Consider the following 23705-nt stretch of genomic DNA (forward strand, 5'->3'; position numbering starts at 1 on the left):
AAAAAAACAAATGCTGAAAATTCAAACACAATCCAAATGGTCGAAAATACCCTCAAATAAAGGGAAAAAAAGGAAAAGAAGAGAAAAAATGAAAAAGCAAAATCTCATTACTGACGCCGAACAACCCAGATCGGACCATCGTCGGAGATCACCATTTCTCAATGGGTTTAGCTTTATTCTTATTCTTCATTGAAATATTTTTTGTTGCTGTTAATGTTTGAAATTTGAAAATTTGTTTATTGAATATGTTATGAGTTAAAAACAAATTTTGAAGTTTAATTATAGTTAAAATTGAAGAAAATATCGAATTTGAGATTAAAATGACGCAGAAAAATGAAAAAAAGGATTGAAACTCGCCAAAAATGGAGTTTTTCAACGACCGGTGAGTTCTCGTCGCACCGGGTCTGAAGCGTCCAAATCTGGACCATTGTATAGTTCGTAACGGGACCATCTGGTCCGGACGGTCCGGGTCCGGTGGGCCGAGCCGGCCCGTCCCTCACCAGTTTTTTTTTTTAAATGAACAAAATTTTGAAACTTATAATTTTTTTAAAAAATTATAATTTAATTCATTTTCCATAATTTATTTTTCATTTTCATTTTTTTCTTTTAATTTTTTTGCTCATTCATGTAAGTATTTTTTTCTTGAATTTAATTTATTTTTCAATAATTTAATTCAATTTATGTATTATTTAATTTTTATTTACTCTTTTTAATGTGCGAAGAAATGATTTTATTTCTTACGTACTAATGCATGTAATTTGATTTGTTAAATTTTAAAATATGATAAATGTTGATAATTTCTCTATAAATGTTTTTAACGTGTATTATTTTTTCAGAATGGAGTACCACCTAAACAATATCATGAGAGCTTATTTTGGAAAAAGTTACATTATATCGGTATTGGAGGGACTCGATAAGGAACATATAGCCATACTTCGTCGATCATTCATATAGTTCTTCTATCCGTTGAAGGACATGCAATTTTTCAGCTAGATAATTGATACCTTATAACTTTAGCTTCGAAAGCTAGACCATGTCGATAAACCTTTGAATACAACTGTGACTAAATAAAGTAAATAATTAATTAATTAAATATACTTTTTTATTTAAATAAGAAAATAAATTAAATATAATTTTTTTATTTAAAGAAGTGATTAAATAAATAATTAAATAAAGTAATTAAGTATACATAACCAATTAAGGTAACTAAAAAAATATTTCAACGAGAAATTAATTTTAATATTAATTTTTATTTATGGAAATGATTAAAATAATAACTAAATAAGGTAACGAAATATGAAATAATATTTAAACGAGAAATCAAATAAGCTAATGATTAAAATATCCAATTAAGATTATTAATTAATGAAATATTTAACGAAGAAAGTAAATTAAATATTAGTTTTTTATTTGAGCAAGTGTTTAAAATACATAATTATGTACACAACCAATTACGATAATTAATTAATGAAATATCTAAATAAGAAATCAAATAAAAGACTAATTTTTTATTTAAACAAGCGATTAAATAAATAATTACATAAAGCAATTAAATATTAAATAAATAATATACATAAAAAATTAAAGATATATTTAGAAGAGGATTAAAATTAAATATTTTTATTTTATTTGAATAAGTAATTAAATAAATAATTAAATAAACAATATACATAACCAATTAAGATAATTAATAATAAAATATTTAAATGAGAAATCAAATGAAATATTAAATTTTTATTTAAATAAAGTAATTAAATTTTAAATAAATAATGTACATAACCAATTAAGGTAACTAAAAAAATATTTCAACGAGAAATTAAATTAAATATTAATTTTTATTTAAGTAAATGATTAAAATAATAACTAAATAAGGTAATGAAATATGAAATAATATTTAAACGAGAAATCAAATAAGCTAATGATTAAAATATCCAATTAAGATTATTAATTAATGAAATATTTAACGAAGAAAGTAAATTAAATATTAGTTTTTTATTTGAGCAAGTGTTTAAAATACATAATTATGTACACAACCAATTACGATAATTAATTAATGAAATATCTAAATAAGAAATCAAATAAAAGACTAATTTTTTATTTAAACAAGCGATTAAATAAATAATTACGTAAAGCAATTAAATATTAAATAAACAATATACATAAAAAATTAAAGATATATTTAGAAGAGGATTAAAATTAAATATTTTTATTTTTATTTGAATAAGTAATTTAATTAAATAATTAAATAATGTAATTAAATTAAATAAACAATATACATAACCAATTAAGATAATTAATAATAAAATATTTAAATGAGAAATCAAATGAAATATTAAATTTTTATTTAAATAAAGTAATTAAATTTTAAATAAATAATGTACATAACCAATTAGGGTAACTAAAAAATATATTTCAATGAGAAACTAAATTAAATATTAATTTTTATTTAAGTAAATGATTAAATTAATAATTAAATAAGGTAATGAAATATGAAATAATATTTAAACGAGAAATCATATAAGCTAATGATTAAAATATCCAATTAAGATTATTAATTAATGAAGTATTTAACGAAGAAAGTAAATTAAATATTAGTTTTTTATTTGAGCAAGTGTTTAAAATAAATAATTATATGCACAACCAATTACGATAATTTAAAATGTAACCATTTTTTTAAAAACGTTTGTAATACTTTACTTTTTATGTAATTGTATAATAAATAACGAATTACTCTTAATTGCATATATAAGTACCTACGCGGTTGGAGAAAATTTTCGCTCGATAATATTATAGACTTATGTCTATGTCCAAGAGTACGTGTCGAACTTCGGGTCGAACTTATGTCAATTTTCACCTATAAACTTATCAAACTCTTCAAAATTATAAGCTTCTACAGCTTTTCTAAACAATTCAACGATGCCACCATCTCAGTACTTAATCTTCATGTTGACCTATATATGGTACATGCAATAACCATGATTTATTGCACCCGATCAGTCACAAATGTTAAATAAACAATTAAAATAAGTAATCAAATAAAGTAAACAAATATTAAACAATAATCAACTCTGTGATTCCTCACGTCGATCATGAAATCACTGTTGAAACTTGTCACGAATGTTCTCAATCGTTGCGAGAATTGGAAACTCTAGATCCTTCTTAAATAAAACATTGAGCGACTCCGCATTGAAGAACCAAAGCATCGCTAGATCATCTATTCGAATTGGTAACTCTAGATCCTTCTTAATTAATAAAATATTTAAAAGAATAAATTAAACTAATTATGATTTAGGGAAATAAAAGTTCATTTCAATAAATAACGTATGATTTATCTCAATAATTATGATTTAGGGAAATGAAAGCTTTAATTACAAAATTTAAAAGCCGTTAGGTTCGATTTGTGCGGTCTTTGAAAATAAAAACTATACGTTTAGATAGATATTATAAATCCGTCGAGTCAATTTTCATTTAAGTACCTACTCGATCGGGGAAACTTTTCGATAGATGATTTTCTAAACTTATGTCTATGTCCGGGAGTACGCTGTCAAACTTCGGGTGGCAACAAATTGTTAAGTACTACAATCACAATGTAATCAAGAACTTATATTTATGTCTGGCTTCAGTTGTATCGATATCCTGTAAAATGTTGTCATGCTTAATGTTCGACTTCCATATTTGTTAGATATTCCCATGCACCCGTGTGATTTATGTTCTATTTCGCTTATGAACTTATCAAACTCTTCAAAACTGTAAACTTCTGCGACTTTCCTAAACAATATACATAACCAATTAAAATAATTAATTAATAAAATATTTAAACAAAAAATTAAATTAAGTATTAATTTTTTTATTTCAGTAAGTCTTTAAAATATATAATTAAATAAAGTAATTATGATCCTGTTTGATTACGATCCTATGAACAAATTAGAAGATCGTGTACTCGATCCAGCCTGTGAACTCCCACCAGACTCCTATCTCTATCTGATTACGATCCTGTGAACAAATTCTGTGTGTAACAATGAAACCACGGTGAATAGCAACTATCTCGAAAATAATTTTTAGATGTAAAAAGATTGATGGAGTTTCAGCTTATTGGGAACTAATGAATTTCATTCTCTAAATATTTTATGAAAGTAGAAGGTAGTAGTACTAGTTATGTAACTTTAACAATTTAACAGGCCCTGTCTTTCGTTTTTTTCAAACTACAAACAAGTTCATTAATCATTTAGGTATACAAGCACTAATTTTTATATCCAAACCACAACTTATAAGTGTATATTAAGTTTAAAAACAACCAATAAAAGAAAGAATAAAGGAAAAATGACTTGAATGAAAATCTGAGACTTGCTGAAAGAAAAGAGAGAAAGAGGCAATTCAGGTAAAAATTAGCTGACTAACACGCAAAGGCGACTGGCGATTCATTCAGAAGGGCAGACAAGTGTCAAATGTTAGGGAAATGAAAGTTTATGTCGAGGGTTCTGAAACTTTAGACGTGATTTGTTGACGTATTTTGTTGATTTATGATTTGGATTGTTGAAAATATATGTTTTTTTTTTCATTTCATATAATTTTGGAATAATTTTAGTTTAGTTTAGATATCGGGTGAGGACGTGTTTTATGAACTTGTTAATAAAATTAATGTTTTCGTTGTTCTTTATTTTATTTGTTGTTTTTAAACTTATTATTTATTTATGAGTTATGGTTTGGATAGAAAAATGATTGCTTGTATGCCTAAATAATTAATGAACTTATTTGTGGTTTGGAAAGAACGAAAGACAGAACGTATTGATTGTGTGGAAATGTTAAAGTTACATAACTAGTAATACTACTTTTTACTTTCATAAAATAGTTAGAAAATGTACTAGTTTTAATTCCCAGTAAGCTGAAACCCTATCAATCTTTTACATCTAAACATTATTTTCGAGATAATTGTTACTCACGGTGATCTCACTATTACACACAAAATTTGTTCACAAGATTGTAATCAGATAGAGACATGAGTCTGGTTGGAGTATACAGGCTGAATCGAGTACACGATCTTCTAATTTGTTTATAGGATTGTAATCAAACAGGATCATAAGTACTTTATTTAATTTCTTCTTTAAATATTTCATTGATTATTTTGTTTATTTAATTAATTATTTAGTCACAGTTGTATTCAAAGGTCGATCAACATCTACTGGTTTTCGAAACCAAAATAATAAGGAATTAATAATCTGGGTGAAAAATTGCATGTCTTTCAACGGATAGAAGAACCATAGGTCCATAGGAATGATCGACGGAGTACGACTATATGTTCCTCATCGAGTCCTTCAAATACCGATACAACGTAAATTTTTCCAAAATGAGCTCTCATGATATTGTCTAGGTGGTACTCCATTCTGCAAAAATAATACACGTTAAAAACATTTATAAGAAATTATCAACATTTATTATATTATAAAATCTAACAAATAAAATTACATGCATTAGTATGTAATAAATAAAATCATTTCCCCGCACATTAAAAAGAGTAAATAAAAATTAAATAATATATAAGTTAAATTAAATTAATGAAAAATAAAATAAATTCAAGAAAAAAATACATATATGAATGAGCAAAAAAAATTAAAAGAAGAAAAAATGGAAAAATAAATTATGGAAAACGAATTAAATTAGAATTTTTTTTAAAAAAATTATAAGATTCAAATTTTGTTCTCTCTCTTAAAAAAAAAAGAAAAAGGTCCGGGCTGGGCCGGCCGATCAGGGTCCGGACCATGGTCCGTTACGGACCTATGTGGTCCGTAACGGATCTCAAGAATTCGGATCCCGACTGCCCGGAAGAATTTTTTTCGATTTCATTTTTATTTATTTTTGTGAATATTTTAAGAAGAAATTAAATTAAATATTAATTTTTTATTGAAGTTTTGTGAATATTTTAAGAAGTAATTAAATTAAATATTAATTTTTTTTTATTGAAGTAAGTGTTTTAAAAAAAATTAAATAAAATAGTTAAAAGAGATGAAAAGTATTTAATTTTTTATTTATAATTTAAGGATATATTTGTCTTTTAAAACAAAACAATACCATTGTAATTATATAAATAACTTAAAGGTTATTTTTATCTTTTAATTTAGAAAAAGTTATTGTGAAAATTGACAAAATTTTTGGATTAAAGTGAGGAAGTGGCCATTTGACTTCGCCATGCTAAAAAGTACCCCCATTTGTGCAAACCCTAACTCTTTCTCTCTCAAAAATCAAAGACAATCCTCTTTCTCGACAAAACTCCATAAGCTCTCTATCGAAAATCCAAAATCATTCGTAGAGGACAACAAATCCTTGTCTCCATCGAACTAAACTGCAAGAAGGTGTGGAAATCTGCAAAAGAATTTCCTCTAGCAATCAAAGAAGTTCCTAAATTCGACCACAAAATGCAAAATTAAGTGTTATTATCAGCTTTCTTTGGTAAGATTTTCTTCTTTTTCGGTGTTAGTATGTTATGCATTTTTTTTATATATTTCGAAGAAGATGGAGGATTTTTGGTGACTTCTTGATTCTTATGCACAAGTCTCTAAAGTTCTATCTTGTCTTTGAATGTTCTGTTTTTGGGTTGGTAGTTTTGGCTAGGTGTTGACAACGAAACCAAATTGCAAGAAGAAGTGAAATCTGCAAAAGAATTGAATCGACGAAACGCAAAATTAAGTATTATTATGAGTTTTCTTAGGTAAGATTTTCTTTCGTTTCGGTGTAAGGATGTTATGTGTTTTTTATATTTCAAAGAAGACAGAGTATTTTTGGTGACTTCTCAACTCTTATGCGCAAGTTTCTGAAATTCTAACTTGTCTTTGAATGTTTTGTTTTTGGGTCGATATTTTTGGCTAATTGTTGACAACGAAACCAAATTGCAAGAAAAAGTGAAATATATCGATGGTAAAACGAAACAGTAGCATTACGAACATTCTTAGGTAAGCTGTTCTTTTTTTTAGTTTTTGAGATCTTATGGACTTTTTTTTTCTTTGGAAGGAAAAGGGGGTGTTCGGTGAACCTTTTTGATTTCATATGCACAAGTTTTTCAAAGTTTGAACTTATCTTTTGATTTATGTGACAATAAATGTTTTCTTCGTTCTATGTTATCATCTTCTCTACTATATTTTGTATGGATTAAGATGTTTCACTGGTATTCTCATTTTATTAGATTAGCTATATGCCACTTGTAGTAATGTATTACAACTATTAGCTCGGAGGAAGGTATCTCCAAGTACAAAGCGATCTTTGAGAAGGTTATGAGGAAACACTCAAAGATGTCATCTTGAATCTTCTCGATCAAAACATGAAGCAGCGAAAGGTGCATGACAAGAACTCCTTTCATGGTATCTGTCATGTCTTTTGCACTATTTTGTAATATCTTAATGTTTCACATCCTTGCTAAATATACAAGTAATTTCTTGAGATCTTTTATTCTAAACCTTCCAAGGTAGAAGCACAGCCATTGCTACATTTATCAGGCAATTACCATTCACTGTTATCGTCGCAGCAGTTTTTGATCCTGACGGGAAAACACTTGCTTCTGCCTAGTAATTATCCTCCCAGTATTTATCCTCTCTCACTCTCTCTCTATGCACTAAATTTTTAGTTTAAAATCATACAAAGTTCGTTTCAATTAAATTTTTCAAAAAAAATTTATTACCATACTTATTTTTTCCATTCATAGATCCAATAAAATTCTTCATTTTTATGTTCCTTTAGTGGAGTCCTAACAAATTGATGCATCATTTATTTTTAACATTCCAAAATAACTGTATTCTTTTTTATTCGTTTGATTTTTTTGTCCCAATAAATTTTTATCAAACAAGGTTTCAATGAAGCAGATATATTGTAATGTTCATTAAGCGGGGTTTTGTAAATGGTAAGTTTATTAGTGAATGACAATTTTACCTTAGCAATCCTAGAAATTATTAGCGTTGTATTTCTGATTCTTAACTACATATAGTGCTTTTTTTCTTAATAAAAAACAAAAAATTATTGACTTTCATTCTGTCTTCTCCTTTTCTCTCTTTCTATAATAATAAATATAATTTATGGTATCATGCATTTATGTTTGTTAACTGCCTTTACGAGTTGAATTAATGATTTAGTTTTCTGTCAAATTGTTTCTAACTATATTGTAAAATATGATCTTTTACTTATTTAAGATTTGATTATTTGTCTTAGGAATATGCTTCTTAAATTTTATATATTATTTGCTATATCCAATTTAATATTGATTTTCCAGAAAAGTGTCTTCTAATTAGCAAATTGGTGATGCTCATGACTCTGCACTGACTCTTTTATATGTATTCATTGTTCATGTTTAACAATTTGAACATGAAAAAGTGTGATTAGTATAGTTATAGAATTGATAACTGACATGGCAGCTACAAAGTAAAAAATAAAAATAAAAGGAGAGAGGGAGAGAGAGAGAGAGAGAGAAAATTATTGGAAATTCCTTGTTTGAGTTTCCTTGATTTGCGTATTCACAAGAATGAAAGACTGTTAAAAGGACCTAAACTGTTTAAGGTGGGTTTGGGATTTAAGTGGTCCACTTGTGCTCCCCTCCTCACTTGGAAGCCTTTTCAATTGCTCGTAATTGAAATCAATAAGATGAAAAACAATATTGCAAAAGCGATGCAAAACCTATTTAGCCAAATTTTATTGGAAACAGTAAAAATATATTAAATAGAAACAACACTATTTATACTAAAGTAATTTATTGTTATTAGCTATATTTGGTTAGTTGAACTTACATGAATGGCCTCTAATATACGATCCTTATATTTATATTGACCTATGGTTGATTTCATATTTTGATTATAACAAACAAATTGTTTTTGTCTCCAACAATTGAATTCGAGTCTTCATAGCTATTGTTGTATAGTTGATCAATTGGAGATAAAAAGATTACTACTAAAACAATCACAATAGATTATCGATAAAAATCGAGATGGAAGCCGAGCATTCACGTTAAATAACTCGAAGACAAGAATTTCAACAGTCGAACATCGAAGATATTAGATTTAGATGTTTTGCATTCATGTGTAAAGGTAAAATGATTTAATCTTTAGTAATGAATCAATAAAAGCTCAAATGAATGATTTTTTATGCACGAGAAATTTACTTTATAAAAACGCTTGCATAAAAATTATTTTTCAAGGGGTAAGAATTTCAATTTGATATTTAAACTTTTTACAATATCATTCATTTTGAAAACTAAATAAAAACTTTCTTCAAAAGCTTACATTTTTCAAAACAATCAAGAAAGAAAAATTCAGGGAAGTTTCTACCCAATCGGACTTCCGACTTTGCCATATGGACGTTCGATTCATTCAACGGTCATTTTTTTGACCTTTTTGAATTCTGACACACCACGGCTCACAATACGGATGTTCAGATAAGTTTTTTGGTTAGTTTTTGAGCTAAATTATATTGTAGATCATGTTTATTTTTATCAATTCATTTACTTTTAAAAAAACTTTTTATTGAATCAACCTTTGAAAATCATTCTTCTAATCAAAGTTTTTCTCACCTAACACTTGAGTTTCATTCATTGTTATTTATTGAAGTGTTAGCTTATTTTTCTCTTTATGCTTAGTTGGATTATATCATTTATTAAGAGAGAAGTTTCAAATTGTGAAATTATTTCTCTTTAAATTTTTGGGTCATATTGAGGTTTCGGAAATATTATAGAAGGATCGGTGCTCTTTATTTGTAAGTCGTCAAAAGTATTGTAAGGATTTTGACTACATCATAAGTCAATCAGATTTAGTAAAAAATCTTGCTTATGGCTGAAAACTTGATAACGAAAAATGTAGATCATTGATTGGGATTGAATCTCCACAATTACATCATTTGCATACTTTCTTTCCTTTTACTTATTGCTTTCGTACTTGTATATTTTTGTTTGATTGACTCATTTATTCTTAACTTGCTTAAATTTGGATTAATCTTCGAAAAAGTTTTAAAATTCAATTCACCCCCTCTTGATTAGCTATTTTTGGGATTTCAATTTAAGGTTTAGATGGCAACTAACTTAGCATGAGAATTACTAGCTACTATGTGAGAGTTGCAACAATCGTGAAATAGGCCTGGATCATCTCCGATTATAAAATAGTTTCACAAGATGTACCCGCTCGTGTTTGAAAATAACATTGATCCACTAGCTGCTAAAGAATGGCTTCGCCATCTTGAGCGTATTTTCATGTTTATGGAATGCACTAAAGCACAAGAATTGTGCGGTATTTATGATGGAGAAATGAGTAGGTCATTGGTGGGAGATGACTACTAGATCCCCCACTAAGGAGTAATAGAGTAATCTTACTTGGAAACAATTCGAAGAGATAGTGCTTCAAAAGTACTTTACAGCTACTTTAAGAGACTAGAAAGAAGCATAGTTTCTGTGCTGTAACAAGAAAACAAGACACTCACTGATTATTAATAAAAGTTCAAGGAGTTATCCAGATTTGTCCCACGTCCGGTGGACATAGAGGAGAGAAAAGCTCGATGTTTTGAGCTTGTGCTGAGAACTGATATTAGGAAAGTAGCGACAATACTCCAATTGGGTACTTATCAGAGTTCTGGAGAAGGCTCAAGTGTATGCCTTTGATGATGACCAGATTGGTGAAAGTAGTAAATAATAGACAAGCTTCTTAGACAAGGGCAAATGGTATAGCAATATCAAGAGGAATGGAAAAGGTCCCAACGAGAAGAGAATGACAAAAAATGGGTGCCTACATTACTGACAATAATCAACGATCACTCTGTCCCAAATGTTAAAAATCTCATCGCGAAGAATAAATGGCAAGAAAAAGGTGTCTATTAAAGATGTGGCAAGCCAGGAAATATTGTTAAAGTTTGCACTAAGGGACAACCTAAAAATGCTGAAGATCAAAAGGTGGACAAGGCTAGAGATTTTGCTTTAACCTAGGAAGTGGTCAAGCAAGACTGCAATGTGGTGACAAGTAGCATATCAATCTCTGATATGCCTGCTTTTATATTAATTGATTCAGGGGCTATATTTTTGTTTGTTTATTCGATATTCGTTTCAAAGTTAAATATAAAATGTGTAGCCCTTGATAACATATTCGTTTTTTTACTAACATTTGAGAAGATGCTTAATGCAAATTTTATAGCGAGAAACCTAAACTTAGAAATGGATGGGAATATTATAAACAAAGACTTGGTGGTCCTAAACATGAAAGATTTTGACGTTATACTTGAATGGACTGGTTGTTCGTTGTTTTGAGAAGGATGTAATTTTTCAACGACCTGGTGAAGAAGAAGTTTATTTTTTTAAGGATGAAGCTCCTATCTCGACTTATACCAGTAGTACAGGCTGAAAAATTGTTGAAAGAGAAATCAGTTCAAGGGTCTTAATATCTTTAACCAGCATTAATCAAAATGAGCTAACTATAAACGAAGTTCGAGTAGACAAAGATTTCTTAGATGTGTTTCTAGAAAATTTTTTAGGAATGCCTCTAGACCAAGAGGTTGAGTTTACTATTAACCTCGTACTGGGTGCTAAGGCTTCTTATTGTATGGCATCGGTAGAACTTCAGGAATTGGAAGTACAATTGTAGGAGTTGCTAGACAAGGGTTTTATTAGACCCAGTAACTTACCATGGAGAGCCCTAATATTGTTCATAAAGAAGAAAGAAGAAACAATGAGAATGTGCATCGATTATCGAGAGCTAAGAGCCGTATTACAATTAAAAATAAGTATCACTTGAGAGCTAAGCATTATTACAATTAAAAATAAGTATCACCTCCCTAGAATTGAAGATTTATTTGACTAGCTACAATGTGTCAAGGTCTTCTCGAAAATTGATTTACGGTCAGGCTATCATCAATTGAAAATTAAAGCAACTGACATTTCTAAGACAGCATTTAGAACTCGACATAGGCACGATGAGTTCTTGCTTATGTCATTTGGTTTAACTAGTGCACCAGCAATCTTCATGAATAGAGTTTTTCACAACTATCTGAATCACTTTGTTATTGTCTTCATTGACGATATACTAATATGTTCCAAAAAGTGAGCATTAGCATACAAAACACTTAAGAATTATTCTCTAAATATTGAAGAAGGAGAAGCTCTTTACCAAATTCAAAAATTACGAATTTTGGCTCAATGGAGTGGGATTTTTGGGCCACGTGATCACAGCCTAAGGAATAGAAGTTCACCCAGGTAAAGTCTAAGTAATCACCAGTTTTTATCGACCAACTAATGTTAGAGAAACCCGTAACTTCCTAGGATTAGCAGGTTATATGGAAGATTCATTGAATTTCAAAGATTGCATCCTAATGACTCAGCTAACATGAACGAATATGAAGTTCATTGAATTTCAAAGCTGAGGTCAACATTTAGTATTTAATTTAAAATTATTTTGCAAATTGGAATTTTGTTTTCAAAATTGATTTCATTAGTGGATTGAATTTATTTGACATATTATGAGACAATAAAGTAGCATATTTTATTCCACAAAGTTCTTGAAATTTTTTGTATTGCAATGTGTTAATGAACTTTTATAATAGCTAAAGGAATTATTTAAGTAACTGTCGGGACATAAGTTTTGGGGCTTTACATGGTTCTTTGTAACAGTTGAAATGATGTGTTGTCTTCTTTGAGTGATACGACACCTTATGGCAGCAAAGTTGACACCTACAGTATCCAAGTGTAGCAACATGGATGTGCCATGGCGCTAATGTATGCTGCCTATTGTGCCCAAAGTAGCATAGACTGCCAACGGCACTTGAAGCACCAACATGGGGATGCAATGGCACCAATGGTCCACCTTGGGAATGAGGTAGGGTGGGTGAGGTACAGTTGATGAATGTGGCAATTTTTGTCAAGTAATGATATCTTGGCACGATTTCTAATTTAGTCATGATTTAATTGAAGATCACATTCTGAATGAAATACGTGAGCAATATGGAATTTGTAAATTACATGGTGAAGCAAGAAGGTTTGTTGTCTTCCAATTCAAGCAAGGTAGGGATTTTTGATGCATGAACGATGCATTTGATGATATACGCATATAGTGTTAGATGATTTACCAAGTATTCATGTTATCTTGTGCTAAGTAACACTGACGTGATACATCAAGTGATTTATGAATAAACTAATGTTGAGTACCAAAAATTAAATTAATTTTTTTGAAATGACGTTATCTAGCATAAGTTTAGCAACAATGCTTATTAGATCAATTTTCTCTTCTATATTGCGAGATTGATGTGGGATGCAATGTTTTCAATATTGGTTTAGGACATTCATTGATGTACTTTGAGGACAATATAGAAGATTACAAAGAGCTCATAAGGTTTATGATGCTGAACAAGGAGTATAATGACACAAAGTACGAAGAAGGTATGCGAGATATAGAACTAATAATTTTTTCAATGAGGCTACTCAGCCAGGTCTAAAAACAGGGTGGAAAACAAGCATTTCAATTTGCTGAGGTGGCACTTCAAATACAATAAAAAAACAATATCAAACAAAAAGGGCGAAAGCAGGCTAAAACCAAATAGATATACAAAATCGGCTGCTACAAGGAAAAAAAAAATCAATTCGGCCGCATTTCCAAACTCTCCTTCCTGTCGTTGCGCCTTCACCGACCGAAGCACCCTTTGTCGACGAGTATACCACTACTCGTGTATCTCCCACATTTGAAAGCCCAAAAATAGACCCTTTTTTCCCTGTTCTTCCTTCCACAATCTTGGGTCGTCGTCAAACAATCTGACCAAGTGACTCAGTCAACATCTTCTCAGGATGGTAGGTACGTGAGATAAAAAGCTAATCTTCCTGGATGATTTGGCTCAATGGATTGAGATTCCGAAGGAGTGGGTGCAATCATACAGTCTAGTGCTTGCGATTTGTCCACCATCCGATTCTCAACCGAAGGATATCGTGGCTGAGATAAATAAGGGTTTGAAGTTAGAAAGAGTACATAAATGAGAGTTTGAGAGTTTTTCAGAAGGAGGAGCTTCGTAGTAGAATGCATTATTCAAATAGTGATTGAATTCCACCAATTATAGGCTTAAGGTAGAACAGAAGACATCTAAAAGGCAAGAATGTGGAGGATCACATGGATATGACAATGCAATTTTCTCCATGAGGACCATTTTTATTGCTCATGGACCTGAATTTTCTCGGGGGAGAAATGTCCCATCTTTCGAGAATGTGCAGATCTACAACATGGTTACGACCATCCTCAACATTACAGGAGCTCCTAACAATGGGAAAGCGTCATTTGCATAGGCTATTCTTTTGCCAAATGATTGAAAATTATCTCGAGTGTTGACAATGAGTAACCAAACTGAATTGGGTATCGAGAGGCTTGGTTATTGTTGGGTATGCTGTGCTTAGGTAGTGTTTTAGTTGTGATTTTGTATAATTCATCATGTAAATTACTTGTGATTATTTATTCATTAGGTATTCGCAATTTGTGTATTGTCTTGAATTGGTAAAATGATCGAGTTACACTTCATCAGTTTTGGCTTCCACCGAGGCTTTGTTCGTTCATATGATGCCTTCGTTTGTTTGCTGTAATTAGGTAGTGTATGTTGTGCTTAAGTTGTGATTTAGTACAATTTATTTTCGAAAATTAATCCTGATTTGCTTATCCAGTTGATGCACTTCGTTCAGAGAAATAAAATAAAACCAACCTTAACAATAGTTTTTTCTAAACCAGAAGATACCCAGCATTAGCAATAAGTGCAGCAAACCAAGTAAGAATGCCCCACTAGCACTAAAATCTTGCTTAATATTACAACTGATTGTCCGCAGCAGCTGGAGGGAGGGTTTGGAAATGGGGGTTCTAGAGAGAGAAGCGGCCGAATTGACTTTTTCCTTGCAGAGCTGGTTTTGTATCTCCGTTTGGTTTTAGCTTGCTTTTGCCCTTTTTGTTTAATATTGTTTTTTTATTGTATTTTAAGTGCCAACTCAACAAATTTAAATGCCTGTTTTTCACCCTATTTTTAGACCTGGCTGAGTAGCCTTATTGTACTTTTTAATCTTTAAGATCAAGTTCTCGAATCGATTAAATATGGTTGAGTTGCACTTTTACGATAAGCCTCATCAAATTTTTATTTTTTTTATTTTTGATTTATTTGATTAAAGATATATTTCTTTACAATTAATATGCCATGTCTACGCGTGTTGCTAGAGAAATTTATGAGAATTTTATATAGGGATATCAATTTAGTCGTGCATTGCGTCTAAAGTGAGGATTTCCTTGGAGAACCAGGATGGGGACGGAGAACATGTACAAATCTCTAATCCATCTCGACTATTATTTTATTTATCTTATATTTTAAAATTTGAATTCCAATTGAATATATAGAAAATAAAAATTAAATAAATAGTAAATAGAATGATAAATGAAAATACTTTAATTTCAATTCCAACTCTTGACAATTTTCAGAAGAGTAGGGCTAATGTGGCCCCACTATTGCCCTCCCGAAGTCTATTATTATGGGTAGAACTAGATTAATTGATTATTATGCTAAAGAAAAGACTGAAAAGTGAGAATGCAACATTGATCCAATTGCTGTCTAAAAACAAAATATTTGATATCTTCAACATTAGAACAGCTAGCAGCTGTCAAGGACAAAAATGAGTTTGTGTTAAATGACATCAAGCTAACGTTGATGTGGCATTATCATCTCCCTAGCAACAATCATGTTACAACAGAAAATTTTCACAGAAAATACATGGCACAGCATCATTGAAAGATCGGAACAGAATGCCCAATCACACGCTTCCACATCAGCTTCTGTACAAATTTTGTAAAGTTTTTCTACCTCTCACTGCTTTATCCTACTAGCAAACTTTCAAACGTCCAAGGACAGATTTATAAAGAAATTAATTAATGTAGGACCAACACTTTAAATGCCAAACAACCTTCCTTTCAACTAACCTAATAATTACTAAAATCATATGTTCTATTCCCCTCATAAGTCATACTATTATTTCAAGGTCTGTCATCTCTTATCAGCTTCGTGAAATTTTTACCACCTCGGCTTGATAGGTTTCAAGGGTGACATTATTTTTTATCATAGTGTAAATTGAAGACTTCTATACTTTGAGAATTGAGTGTTCTACGATTCCATAGATAATCAAACTCATGATTTACGACTTATTCTCCTAATTTTATAATATTTAAGATTGAGCAATTATTATCAAATAGTACATAACAATTCTAAGGGTCTACCTGGGTGTTTCGAGGTACCAGTTATGAAGTTTTCTAAAATACCGATTTTCGATGTTTATGAGGAGTCCAATTTTAAATGATTTTTAGTAACGACTTTTAAAATGGTTCATATTTAACGTTAATATATTTAACGTTAATGAGTTGTCAAGTCTCAATGTCGCTAGTTAGGAGAACCTCCACAGGATAATAAGCGTATAAAATTGACAAAATGATTTGAATCGTTGCACTTGGTTTTTTGGTCTCCATTTGCCAAATCAAGGTCTTGGTACGTACTCAAGTATGGACACTCGTAATTTAGTCCATTTGTCTAAAATTGTCTCTTGAATTATGCATGGAAATAATTGTGATAATAACCCAAATGGTCGCTAAAATTTGCAAAATGTTTCTACAGGATTAGTGAATTTAAAAATCATCTCATTCACCACTAAACTTTACAATTTGTAATCCCACTCATCAATTGCCTCAAGGTCCATAAATTGGACGGAATCTGCATACGTGGCGTTATGATTCAGCTGTTGGATGCCAAATCAACATAAGTTCTACGAACAAAAATCAATTTAACCTCTCCGCCACCCAGAAACTGTCACCCATCTCTCTCTCAAAACCCACAAGAAAAAAATGAGACAGCAGTGGTGGCAAAACTTTAAAGGATATATTTTATTAATGATCATGAATTGCTGGTGAGGTTGCTAAGAGCTTTATAGATATGCAATCTACCTGTATGAAGGGGGAAAAATGAACACCGAAAATTTCAAAGTGCAGGGAGAACCCACTTTTTTATGCTTCCTAAAATACGTTGTTCATAATGGGGATAATAACTACCCAATAAAATAGATGTAGAAGATTATGGGCTCACATGAACCGTCTAGTTCTCAACAGGTATCATGACTAAATTTATGGGATAATGAAGGAAGCTGAATACTAGATTACAGTGTTCTTTGGGTATAAGGACTTCGAATTGGACGATGCCGTGCCACTGGAGATTATATTGGGTTCGTTCAGCTCGAATCGTAATTTGGGTCGCTGAGATTTAGGGTTCTTGGTGAGGATTTGGGTGATTTTGGATTGTGGAAATTACATAAATGTTTTCAAAATCTCATTTTCTTGACCTTGCAAATTGGACCCTCCACATGGCCAACTGATAGCTACTCTACGTATTCCTCCCTGCGCACAATCAACGCACGGTCAGATGCACACCGTCGGGACCAGCGTGGGTGGCGGCGGCGGCTACTCCGAAGGTAAAGTTAGCCCCAGGTGATCGGAACAGTACCAAGTTTGTGCAAAAGGGTGGGGAGAAGAATATATATTTACTTGTTATGAAGAGCTAAGTTGTAAGAGTTTCATCTCCCTTTGTCTCTTGCCAAACCTTGGGTATTTATAAGTGAGGAGAACTGTTGGATGTGAGATACGTGTATGCATCTGACGGTGTGAAGCGTCTGCTCATAGGCATCAATCAGCTGCATCTATAGACGGGTAATTACTTCTCTTAAGTTGAGTTGACATAAAGTTGATACGTCATATCAACTAGGCTCATGGAGACGTCAAATCAATTAAACCTTGGAGGCAGAAAGGATTTTGACACAGATCTCTTTCTTAAATTGACGGCGGATCCTCTGACAGAAAACCTCGAAATGTACTGCGCCTCGGCTTCAGGGACGAGGACTCTTCGGTCGATTCAGTAGATTGTCTATGCCTTGTAGTGCGTTAGCAAATTGACAACATTGGTGGTGGCGTCACTTCGGAACCACTTCGGATGGGTGTTGAACACCTCGTATAACGCGGTGGTAAACTTTCCAAAGTGGTTCATATAGGGGCGTAACACATTTCATAATTAAGAGTTACAATTTTTTATTTCGAAAATCGACTATTATTAACATTCTAAATATTAGTAATAATATTATAAAATTAAATTAATTAGCATACCCTTCATCCCATCCCACCACACTCCCAAACCCTAAATTTATAAACATTCTTCCCTCTCATTTCTCTCTCTATATTTCATCGCCATCTCTTGTCTCTATTTACTGAACCACCGCTGATCTCCTATCTCTCTCTTTACTGACCATCGTCGATCTCCTATCTCTTTCTTCGTCGTGCACCACCACAACGTAATTGTCGTCTCTCTCTCTCTCTCTCCTCCCTTCTGCACATAGAACCACTTCCTTTTTCGATGTGATGCATTTTTAGATCGATTGCAATCTCCGATCTCTCTCTCCGTTGTGCATTATCACCACATCGCTGTCGTCTCTCTCTTTCTGCATATAGAACCATCTTCGCTTTCTCTGTTTGACATGATGTGCTTTAGATTGGTATGTTGAGGTAAGGCTATGCGGCAGGTGCTCTATCTTATTTATTTTCTCGTGTTGATTATTTTGGTGGTGGTGATTGTTTATAGTGGTTGCGGGCGAATTTGGGAATTTTTTTTCGATGGGGCTTGTGTTTATGGTGTGGTAGAGGTAGTGGCTATTGGTGGTACAATGGTGGAGGCGATAGTGCTAGGGGCTGAATCACTGGTGGTCCAGAAGAGGGTTGTGAAAAGGTGGTGGTGGTCTAAGATTGTTCCTGACGATTAGTGGAAGGTTAATATTTGTTGGAGTGTAGATATAATGATAAAGACGAAGGTGGCTGTAAATGATAGTCTTAGCATAGGTGGTTATGATGATGGCGATGGAACATTTGGTAGTGTCGAGTAGTAAGAAGGACACGAAAAGGAAGCATACTCGTAGTCACAAATTATTTGGTGGAGGTGGCAGTACGATATGGTGGTAGTGATGGCGACATTGGTGTTGGAGTGGGATGTAGAGTGGTGACATGGTGATCATGGTGGTGGTCACGAAATATTTTGATTAAATGTGATCAATAAAATATATAATTTGTGATCAATAAATAATGTGGGATCTCAAAATTTGTTACGTTGTGACTAATAATTTGATATTTTATGACATAAAATAGGTTGTAACTTATAAATTTTGTGGCCAAAGAATAATATGTGACCAACAAATAAGTTGTGATAAAATTTGTGATTTGTGACTTCGACGTTGTAATTGTGACTAATATATAGTTGTGACCATAAATTATATAATATTTGTTATCGATAAATAAATTGTGATTTATAAATTTTTTTTATTTGTTTGATGAACAAATTGTGGCCTATAAAGTTTTTGAATTATGACTGTAAAATAATTTGTGACATCAAAATTCTGATTTGTGATCGAAAAATATGTGACTAACTAAATCATTAATTGTGATCAAATTGTATGGATATGTGATCTCAATATATTTAAGGGGAATTTACCAAAATGTCACTTTTTTTGAAAATGCACAAAAAACTTTGATGTGCACACAATTTGTACAAAAATATCACTTTCTTGTTGTAAAATGTCTAAATTACCCTTAATTTGACTTCTTTTGAGCATTTAATGCTCCTTCATGATTGTTTTTCAAAATAATTAATGTTGTGATTTGATTGTTTAATTTGTATATTATAATAATTGAAAATATAAATATTATATTGTAAAATACGAATTTAGTTAATAAAAAATGAATATAAAATCCTTCAAAACCCGAATTAACATTAAAAAACAAGTTTATTGTGAAAGAAACCCTTATTTCATTTATCTTCTTTATTCATTTTCTTCTTCCTAAAAAAGACATTGTTTCATCCATTTTCTTCATCTATCTTGAAATGTCAGTTGTTACGAATTGTTTATATTTCTATTTAATAGTTTACTTTTTTTAGAATGTTAAAAACAATATGATGATCTTGTTTTTTTAATATTCTTGAAGGAAAAATATACCAAAAATATTTTGGAAAATGCGAAGTATTCCATATTTAATGAAGCATTCAGTCATTTATTTCTGAAAATAGGTCGTGATGTTGTAGTTGAGAAATGATTATAAGCATTAATGCTACCAAATACATTTGAAACTTCTCGGCAGTTCCGACACTTGAACCGTCGAACTCGACATTTCGAAACTGTCGGGATCGACATTTGAACTGTCGTACCCGACATTTATAAACTGCCGGGATAGATAAGTAAATTGTCGAATTGGACAGCTGAAAATTCTTGACACCCTTAATTTGACCTTGTAGTATTGCATAGGTTTAAATATTGGAACGTGTCACTTCCATGCTATTATATAGTCGACATTTTGATTGCGCATAATTCTTATCGTTGCATTCCCAACATTTCAGGTATGAACAATAATTTGAAATTCATCGTGTCACACGAGGGAAAGTTTGTTTACATGAATGATAAATGGAAGTGGACTGGGGAGAAAACCACTTCCATTTTAGTGCCGAGCAGTATCATACTACCGGAGCTATTGTTACGGTTGAACGAGAAACTTGGTGTTTTCGATCCGCGCACAAAATTGGAATTGAAGTTCAAAGTTCCGAACATGAATATACCGCCGGTCGAAATAGTCGAAGATGAAGACGTAAATTGGTACATATCAGTTCATAAAGAAACTACCCTCTGCGTTACGACTTTGGAAATCGGCCTGCCAAGTGTTGAAATGGAGAGGGATACAAATTACAGCCAACAATTGTTCGCCGCAGCGGAAGATCACCACACTGTACAGGACGACAAGCTCAATCATCAGCAAAGTGTCCCAAACAATAATGCAGCGGATAATCCAATTTTTGATGTTCGGACTGCACCATTACATGAGATGTTCGACGATCCCTTACATGGTACAAATACTGGTAATATTGCTGACGTTGACGAAGAACTATTATCACATTCCAAAAGTCCGGATACATGCGACTGGATTTCCACTGTGAATACGCCGGATCTTACCTAAAGGGAAATATTTTTTACCAAGAACGAGTTGTACTCAAGAATTCGTCTACTTGCGTTGCGAGAGAAATTTCAATTTCAGGTTAGCAGGTCAAGCCAAAAATTGTTAACCATTGTATGTGCCGACGATAATTGTAAGTGGATGTTACGTGCTTCGAGTGTGAAGCAGTCCGCCATCTTCATGATCCGCAAATTCAACAATGTGCACACATGTTCCATAGATTATCGTCGTAATGCACATCGACATGCCACTAGTTCCGTAATTGCTGAGCAGATTATGGGGAAATTGGATAATACGTACAGATCGTATGATCCTACCACTATTGCTCGTGACATGGAACGTGAGTTTAGTGTGAAAATTAGTTACCATCAAGTACGTAGGGGAAAGGTCGCTGCTTTACATTTGCTACATGGTACATCGGGTGATAGCTTTCAAAAACTTTCTTCGTACTTGTCACGTCCTAGGAGAGAGTAACCGGGGGACGGTAACGGATATCGAAGTAGATTCTCGTAACAGGTTTCACTACCTTTTCCTAGCTTTCGGTGCAAGCATTCGGGGTTACTTGCACTACATGAGGCCCGTTATTTGTGTTGACGGCAATCACTTGAAATGTCCGTACAAAGGTAACCTTTTACTGGCAACTGCCCAAGACGCCAACAAACGATTTATCCGTTAGCTTGGGGGATTGTTGATGCCGAAACGAATAGATCGTGGATGTGGTTTTTATCAAATTTGAAAGATCTTATAGGTAACTCGGACGAATTGGTGTTTGTTTCCGACAGGAAAAATAGGAATGAAAATGTCATTGCTTACCTATTTCCTCGGGCTCACCACGAGTGCTGTGTTTGGCATATGGAAAAGAATTTAATCCAGCGGTACAACAATGCAAGTTCAATATTTCTATTCAAAAGAGCCGCAAGAACTTACCGGACTGAAGAGTTTGAAAGACTTATGGGACAGTTTCGTAGGACTAGTGCAAGAGCGTACGGGTACTTGGAGCGAGCAGGTTTCCCATTTTGGTCACGTGCACTATTTGTTGGCCAATGGTACAACATTTTGACCAACAACAACGCAGAATCTTTGAACTCAATGTTGAGACATGCCCGTTCGTTACCGATCATGTGCTTAGTGGAACACATTCGGCATACTATGCATAAGTGGTTTTATGAACGTCGAGCAAGTGCAACCGCATACAGTATCGTTCTGTCAACAATGATGGAAAATGAGTTACGGACGACGTTCGAAGCAGGTACTAGGCTGCGAGCGCATGGCTTGACAAATAACTTAACACGAGTTGGAATATCTAACGACACAGACATCGTAGACTTCTCCGAAAAGATGTGCACTTGTCGTGAGTTCCAGCTGAATTGTATGCCGTGCGTTTATATAACCCGTGCTGCTTGCCTGAGAGGTAAGTCATTGTACGATCTCTGCTCACCGTATTACACATCCGAGTACTGGAAGGGTGCCTATGGAGAAGCTATATATCCTATTCAGCGTGAAGTGGACTGAAATGTTCCACCCGAAATTACAGGTACTCCTATTATGCCCCCTAGTGTACGTCATCCTCCAGGTAGACCACCCACACGACGTAAGCAATCCAGACACGAGTACACCACACGGCTCAGAAAATGCACTCGTTGTGGTAGACTTGGTCATAACCGGACCACATGTTCGAACCACACTGTACCACGTCCAATGTAAGCAGTATTTTGTACGTGAGTGGTTGAAGTTGTAAGTGAAGCGTTCCCCCGATGTTGTTTGTATATGATAGTGTAAATATTGTATTACTGTTTTCATTCTCTTACGCATAAACATTACTCTTTGTTATGTTAACATTAACAGAACGCAAATAGGCACAACGCACTACATAACTGTCTCGAACCAAAATACAATTTTGTTGTGCATAACATTGTTACCTTTGTTGACACTATAAATAGAATGTACGGAATATGAAAAGTTCAACCATTATACAAGTTTCCTTTGAAATGCATATTACGAACACACCATTTGTAGCGCATAACACTGTCCGCAAAGTTCACAAACTACGTTCAATGTACACATTAGGTTGTGTTCGTTCACCCAAACTACATGTTATATGAATATGCATACTACATACACAGAAAATTTGCCAGTAAACCCCGACAGTTCATCTGTCGTTCCCGACTGATGGTGCCTGCCATTCTCGACAGTTGTGTGACGCTCCGCTTAATAAAATACAAAAAACACATAACTTGCCAACGGGAGTTTCCTACTTGCTACAAAATTGGTTAAGCCTCACAAAATCCATCCGTTACAAAAACCACTATACATACATACGTAGAAACCCACACACACAACAAAGCCGGACTCTTCACTTGGAGCTAACACTTGAACCTTCTTCCCCACCGTCATCATCCGAGCTGATGACAATTACCTCGGGCGATGGAACGCGACCTTGCCCCTCATCCTCGTAACGTTGAACTTCGTCTGCATCCATAAATGGGACGACCCATTCAAGCACATTTCTCGGAGACTCACCTTCATCACTTGCAACTTCGTCCAGGTTCGAAAAGGGAACGACAATGATGGCTCTCCTACCACCATTCGAACTCACTTCCTCATCGTCCGAAGAAATTACGATAGGATATAGCGGGGTTGAACCGGGTGTCGGCATCGGCTCATGAAGTGCCAGCGGTG

The 23705-nt window shown here is 32.9% G+C and overlaps 1 protein-coding gene and 1 pseudogene across 1 annotated transcript; both read left to right on the forward strand.

Moving 5' to 3' along the window:
- The first annotated feature begins 6176 nt into the window (after positions 1-6176).
- LOC111371265 lies at positions 6177-15055 on the forward strand (annotated as a pseudogene).
- A 6685-nt stretch (positions 15056-21740) lies between these two features.
- LOC111371829 lies at positions 21741-22538 on the forward strand. The gene has a single exon (XM_022994002.1). The coding sequence runs from the start codon at positions 21741-21743 to the stop codon at positions 22536-22538; it is 798 nt and encodes a 265-aa protein (XP_022849770.1).
- Positions 22539-23705: the final 1167 nt, after the last annotated feature.

This window comes from Olea europaea, chromosome 22 (genome assembly GCF_002742605.1).
Source record: "Olea europaea var. sylvestris chromosome 22, O_europaea_v1, whole genome shotgun sequence".
Lineage (NCBI taxonomy): Eukaryota > Viridiplantae > Streptophyta > Magnoliopsida > Lamiales > Oleaceae > Olea > Olea europaea.